This window comes from Salvelinus alpinus, chromosome 33 (genome assembly GCF_045679555.1).
Source record: "Salvelinus alpinus chromosome 33, SLU_Salpinus.1, whole genome shotgun sequence".
NCBI classification, from domain to species: Eukaryota; Metazoa; Chordata; class Actinopteri; order Salmoniformes; family Salmonidae; genus Salvelinus; species Salvelinus alpinus.
This window is the reverse complement of record NC_092118.1, coordinates 23044993-23052310: the sequence shown is the minus strand read 5'-3', so window position 1 is coordinate 23052310 and position 7318 is coordinate 23044993. Positions and strand designations below refer to the sequence as shown.

At 45.7% G+C, this 7318-nt stretch overlaps 1 protein-coding gene across 1 annotated transcript in view; it reads left to right on the top strand.

Annotated features, from left to right (window-relative positions):
- LOC139562784 (homeobox protein aristaless-like 4) overlaps window positions 1-6627 on the top strand; it is a 21311-nt gene extending 14684 nt beyond the window's left edge. Inside the window, exons 3-4 of the mRNA XM_071380820.1 lie at window positions 3729-3857; window positions 5624-6627. Coding sequence (XP_071236921.1) covers window positions 3729-3857; window positions 5624-5944 — 450 coding nt within the window. The 3' untranslated portion in view covers window positions 5945-6627. The remainder of the gene's footprint in view (window positions 1-3728; window positions 3858-5623) is intronic.
- Window positions 6628-7318: the final 691 nt, after the last annotated feature.

The following is a 7318-nucleotide window of genomic DNA, read 5'->3' as shown; positions in this document are numbered from 1 at the left end:
TGTGTGTGTGTGTCTGAAGGTATGCTATTCCTCTAGCTATAAGAGGGCTGGTACAGCTGGGCCTTTTACAGCCTAAGTTCTCCCACTGGCCCTCTTAAACCATTCAAGTTAAAAGATAAAAGACACAAGATGCCTCATCAGTCAAAGAACAGGACTTTCTGCTCTTTACTCAGAAAAAAGGAGCTCTGCATCTAAAGTGGACAAACTGTTCAACTAAATCCACAAGAATTTGTGCTGCTAAAAAGCTAATAGAACTGTGAGTTTTTGTTGATTGGAATTCCACTGAGATTTCAGTTTTGTGGTTGTCAATAGATTTCCAAACAAATACTTCTTGATCAAGGTAGTGTTTTTCAGATTGTAACTGAAGTACTCTCTCTTTAGTCCACTTAACGGGACAGAACAAGAGGAGCTTGTAAACTTGCCTGACTTTAAACGTTAGCCAGAGAAATGTTTGTTTTTTCTGTCTACTGGTTTCAAAGGGAGGAAGTCAGTTGAGCTCTGAGTCATATGCACTCCAGATACATCTACAGGTCACAGGTCAAGGGTTTCAATAACATCACATCTCTCAGACTACCTTGCTGTCAGCTCACAGCTCTGAGGCTGCTGGATATGGAAATATTTTTATTTAACAAGGCAAGTCAGTTAAGAACACATTTTTATTTACAATGACAGCCTACGGGGAAACAGTGGGTTAACTGCCTTGTTCAGGGGCAGAACAACAGATGTTTACCTTGTCAGCTCAGGGATTCGATCCAGCAACCTTTCAGTTACTTGCCCAACACTCTAACACGCTGTCACCCCAAAGGACCAAACTACAGACCTTAGTTAAGATAAAACAGGACAGCCACCCATCAGAAAGCATAATAACAAACAATGTAAATATGATATTAGATATTGAATGTTGTGCTCACTCAGCTGGGTAACTATACAAGGTAGAAATACTTAGTCATTGTGTACCACCATTGTGTACTATTTGCAGGTCCATTTGGGCCTTGCTATAGTATGGAAACAGCAGTGGCAGACGATCAATCCTCAAAGCTGGTCTCTGACTTCAAAGTGGCTGTATCCCCATGCAGCTTCCCTCCCAGGACAGTTTGGCATTTCTGTGTTCTTTCTCTCTGTGCTGGAACATAACTAAAGCCTCATAGTAAGTCTCTAAGCTACTTTAGCTGTCAACGTCTTTACCAATTACTGTCACTACCCAGTGAGCACAACACAAACACTTAGCTCTACGGAACAGACCCTGTCTAGGGAGAAGTCGGACAGAAAGCACAAACAAACCGTATCTGTTGGTAGATAGATACTTACTGTCCCAACATAATCAACAACTCTACTGGTGGATCACTGTCAAAAGACACAAAGGGAGAAGGTGCATGTGAACCAAGGAGTGAGTCCATCCAACTATCACAGCGTAATGTTTACAATCTCTTCTCCACGTCATTTATCATTGTAGTTGAAGAGGGGCTTCATTGGCAATAGAAGCTAGTGACTATTTGGGTTGTATGAGACTGTTGAAAGAAAGACATGAAGACAGAGAGAGAAGGAAAGAGACAGATGACAGCAGTGAGAGGAGAGGAGAGGTGAGGAGGTAGCATAGCTGTCCTTCTCTCTTGTCTGTGTGGCTCCTCTGGGCTGGAGGGGGAGCATCGGAAAGCCAGGGGTTTAGGTGTCAGGAAATTAAACATAAAATGAAAACAAGCTCTGGTTTGAACATTCTCCCATGTCACTTTTCAATTTCCCAAATTCCCTACTCAGATTTAAGGAGGGAGGAAGAGTGTGAGTGAGTGAAATAAATAATAAATGGAAGAGGAGAGATAGAAGTAATGTCAAGGGTGCAGAAAGAAAAAGGGGGATTAATTGGCTAGTTATTGTGCTCTCTCAAAAAAATGCTGTGATACCATATACTGCTAATATATTTCCTGTATCAGTGTAATCAGTGAGTAAAGCTTTCTAAACAGACGATGTGAAGCTGAGGGACAGTGCTCTCTGTGCTCTGTGCCTTGACATGAAGTGCAATCAGAGTCAGGCTGATATCAGGTTACCCAGCTCTGAGATAGGTCCTATGACCTTGTGTGGGGGAGGGCGCCAGGCCTAAGCCCATCTGAGACTGACTCTATTCAGATCACTTTCACCAGCTTTGATGGAAATTTAAACACAATAATGCTTTCAATAAACAACCGTTTTAGGCTCAAATGTCAAAGGTAATTGCAGCACACTTTTGTCATGAGAAAATTGCTCTGTTCCTGTCAGAAGACAAAGAAAGGGAGGGAAGGGTCTGTGAACGTTTTGAGTACTCAAGTGAAAACCTCCTCTCCACATTGTCTGTATTAGAGGCCTAGAGATCCTTCCTTTCTGCTCTCCTCTCCTCTCTGATTGCCCACCCGCCCAGGGAATCAGACCAACAAATGTATTACTTCACCTTCTTTTTAAATACAGTATACCTCTGAAAGTGTGTGTGTGTGTGTGTGTGTGTGTGTGTGTGTGTGTGTGTGTGTGTGTGTGTGTGTGTGTGTGTGTGTGTGTGTGTGTGTGTGTGTGTGTGTGTGTGTGTGTGTGTGTGTGTGTGTGTGTGTGTGTGTGTGTGTGTGTGTGTGTGCGTGCGCGCGTACGTACATACGTGTTTGTGTATACTTGGTTGACGGAGATGGAAAATTGTACGGCAGTGGCTGAGTAAACCACAAACTGATTGACCAAGGCTCATCTTCAGAACCAAGTTCAAACTCTGTCAAGATTGCAAAATAAAGGAGGCTCCCCCTTTAAATAGGCCTCCACTTCACGAATCAATAAATAGATGGAGTTAATCTGAGAGGCAGAGGGATCACAGGAAAATGAATTTCTGGCTGCTTTTGAGACTATAAGCTTAAGAATAGTTTGCTTTATCTACAGAGCAGCACATACTTTCACTTTTTTCCACTAAGAGTTTCGGCACATTAATGTCTTTGCAGATAAAACAGTCGCTTTGGCTGTGATCCTCAGAACCCTTTTTCCATACAGAAAATAATAGTGTTATTTGTATCTATCAGAAAGGCATTCTCCTGAGATGTGGTGGAAAGTTTAAACCTTCAGGCTTACTGGGTCCAGTACTATCTCCGCCCAAGCCCCCACTGACTCCCCCACTCCCCCATCTCCCCTCCACATCTCCCCCTCCATCCCAACCTCCTGCTGCTGATGGCGCTGATAGGAGGGGAACTCAGAGGAGGCCTTCACAATGCCTGTCAACTCCCCCAGACGTTAAACTCCAGCCAGGTCTCTGCTTTCTCTGAGAGAGGGAGACTGTAAAAAATAAGCCATGCACACAGGCTCAGGGCTGAGGGGAAGAGAGTCCCCTTCTCTGAGATTCCACGGCCAGGCCAACCCTGGAGGTTCCTGTTTCTCAGGTGCCTGGCAATGCTGCTGTACAGTATTTGCCCACAGTTCAAAGAGCCTCACTTACGCACTGAGCCCCAGGCTTGAGAGACACATGGCAGTCTCTTTCCTCCCCTTACAGCCAAAAGACACAGAACAGCACCACAATTATAATCACAACAGAGTTTGTGCAAGTTATGTGCTTTGTATATTATACTATATTAGACCGACATATTATTTTAGTTCTATTGGATGTTCAGGGAAAAACATGTATGACTGACTATATTCTTCTTTCAATTTTGACCTATGCTCAAAATGTTTTACTATATGTATCTAGGGATCTTATGTGACTATGTGACTCAGTCCTGACCTTTGCCCAGCAGGTGTGGTTCCAGAATCGCCGAGCCAAATGGAGGAAGAGGGAGCGCTTTGGTCAGATGCAGCAGGTTAGGACACACTTCTCCACGGCGTACGAGCTGCCTCTTCTAGCCAGACCTGAGAACTATGCACAGGTAATAATAATTAATAATATAATATTTGAATTTATTTACTGTATATAGCGTTTTTTCAAATGCTCAAATAAAATGCTTGGGCCTCCCGAGTGGAGCAGTGGTCTAAGACAGTGCATCGCAGTGTTAGCTGGGCCACTAGAGATTCTGGGTTCGAGTCCAGGCTCTGTCGCAGCCGGGCCGCGACCGGGAGACCCATTAGGCTGCGCACAATTGGTCCAGCGTTGTCCGGGTTAGGGGAGGGTTTGGCCAGCAGGGATGTCCTTGTCCGATGATGCACTAGCAACTCCTGGGGTGGGCCAGGCACAGTGCACGCTGACACGGTCGCCAGGTGTACGGTGTTTCCTCCGAGACCTTGGTGCGGCTGGCTTCCAGGTTAAGTGGGCATTGTGTCAAGAAGTAGTGCGGCTTGGTTGGATCGTGTTTTGGAGGACGCACGGCTCTCGACCTTCACCTCTTCCGAGTCCGTGCGGGAGTTGCAGCGATGAGACAAGACTAACTACCAATTGGATACCACGAAATTGGGTAGAAAAAAATTAATAAAAAGTAATAATGATAATAAATAAAAAATAAAAAAATGCTTACATAGTAAGGAGGAAACTCTCCTCAACCACCACCAATGTGAAACGCAGCAACCATTTGTGCCAGAACGCTCACCAGCCATCAACTGTCATGGTGGAGAGGTGAGGTAGGTCTTGGAGGAGCAGAGAGTGGGGTTACTTACATCTTCTGGATGTTACAGACAAAGGATTTGAGAGAGCAGTTCAAGTTGAGGGGGAGGCCTTTCTCTGTGATGCATTGACAGGTCAGCAGGCCCAGATGAGGCAGCTCCCCTTCCTGTTCTCTCCTCTCTCTGTCTGCCCCCCAGAGAGTGAGGTCAGGCTGGCTCCAGTGACAGGCCAGACACACCCTCACATAGACCCAGAGAACCCCCCATGTATTATTCATCTGCACAGAGGGTCAGAGGGCAGGTGTGTGTGTGTGTGTGTGTGATACTGTGGAATGCAGCTCTGTGCACATCTGGCCACTCCATGCGAGCCTCCAGCACCACTACCCCGGCCCCCCATCTCAAACACCCCCACACCCACATCCCTATCAGCTCCCTGACCCCCGCCGCTCTCTCTCTGTCTGTGGAGGAGGGTGACAGGAAGCATGGAGATTACTAAGACAGCCAGTTAAGGTGTTGAAGGACTGAGGTAGGAGGGAAATGTCTTTCCCTTCAACTTATGTACCGACCTGCAGCAACACTCCAATAGAGTTTTCAACGTTCAAATATCAGGCTATGGATAAGTAGACCATAATGTGAACGTTGCTCCACAGAGTTGATAGGTTAATGAATCATTCAAGTAGATTTGACAGACTATGGTGGGTATCGTACACTTCTTGATCTTTATAGCCTTCAAAGCGTTTTACCATAAAAGGTCTACCTCGTCTTTAGGCCATTGAGCGTGTCGGGCGAAATACCAAGGAAGAGACAAGTGGAAGCTGGTGCACAAGATAACCATTTTTTGGGGGGGTGAGCATTGTAGACTGATGAACTTCACCGAGGAAGCAAAACATGACAATAAATAATTGTACAACTTGTGCTGTATTGCATTAGTATCCTCGGTTGGTTCTTTTGTTTGTAAACAGGATGTCAAACACACACCACATCCTTCATTCTGCAATAATCATATTCAGTCCACAGAGGGTGTCTGAAAAAACTAAGCACTGACTCACCCACATAGTTTTGGTATTTAAAGTGACCCTGTCCTCTCTCTGCGTTTCAGATACAGAACCCATCATGGATTGGTGGCGGCAGCGGAGCGTCCCCTGTACCAGGCTGCGTAGTGCCCTGTGACTCAGTCACGTCCTGTATGACCCCTCACCCTCACTCTGGCAGCGGCGTATCTGACTTCCTGGGCATCCCGAACCCTGGGGGTCACATGGGACAGACACACATGGGCAACCTGTTTGGGGGTCCTGGCATGGGGTCAGCGATCAACGGGTATGATCTGAACAGCATGGACCCGGACCGCAAGTCCTCCAGCATCGCCGCCTTGCGTATGAAGGCCAAAGAGCACAGTGCAGCCATCTCCTGGGCAACATGATGCCTCAACAGCAGCAGGACAGGGGCCTCTGGGAACCCCACCACGTCCAATCCAAGCCAAAGCAGAGAGGGGAGGCAGTCTGTGCTACTATAACAGAAATATTGATAATCTAAAATAATAATGATGATAAAAGCCATAGCAAATTGCTGAAGAGGAGAGAAAAGAGACTAACAAATCTGGACAGTGCACTTCTTTATTTTGTGTCTCTGATGGGAGAGACCAGTGGACATCAGAGATGAACAACAGTCAGTCAGGTAGTCAAAGCATGAGGTGAGAGGCAGGAAATCAAGAATCAGACCTATCCTTAACGAGACAAATGAATTGGTTGCTTGTTGGAAACAATATGCTGGTTATACAGTAGCTATAAACTAAAACACAACAAAAATAACAAAAACAGCTGAATAGATTTGAACCAATCCCTGCACTTATTCAGTTAATACAGGTAATGCTGTTTGTACAGATATTGAGATGCGTCCGCTAACACACCTGCTATTGAGTGTCAATATAGCTTTTTCTGTTCAGGTGTTATTATACTTTCTTGTTTTCCAGTATTTAAATTTTAAGTGTGTATTTCTTTATTCATTTTGATCCTGGTTTTGTCACAGAATCCCTTTCCCTTTCTGTCAGACTGTGTGCAAGTGCAACTGTTCTCTCCACATAAACTGCAAACTGATATTCACACACATACATTGGGCCTGATTTGGGTCTGTGTGTACATTTGGGTTTCCTAAGGTCATTTTGGTCAGCTTTACTTCAAGGAGAGGGGTGTAGGTAACGGTCAAGACCAAAGCCGATCCATCTCCGTCAGACTAACTGAAAGAGTGCTGATAAAATCAGTCATATTCTTCAGTTTGGGAAAGAGGTAAACCATTTCAAAGGTAGCTTACTGTTTCTGGTTTGCATGGTCAGCACTAGCATACTTTAGGTTGGTGCTACCTTCCAACATTTAAATGTCAGATATAAATCCAGGTTTGTTTAAGTGCGGGCAAACGGAGAGCCCTACTTGCCCCGCTGATGGGCCGTCACTGAGCCAGAGAGGGACGGGGACGAGGAAGTGGTGTGTGTGAGTATGAGAGAGAGGCACAGCAGGCCTGCTGGGGGCTACAGGGTCTGAGAGCACCAGACAGGCTCAGCTCTGTTTGCAGGAGGAGATTCAAAGTGGACATGCCATTTCCTCCCTTGGCATTTCCTCACCTCACATTTCCACCTAGGGAGTTACAGGAAAAGTGCCCTCCAGTCCCTTTGCCAGAAATAACACCCAGCGGCAGCCTTGAACAGCAGAGAGGCAGTGTAGATTATATAGGCAGTTTTTGAGGGAGGATAATAAAATGGTGACTAGTTCAGTGGTCAGTGGTCAGTGGTCAGTGGTCAATG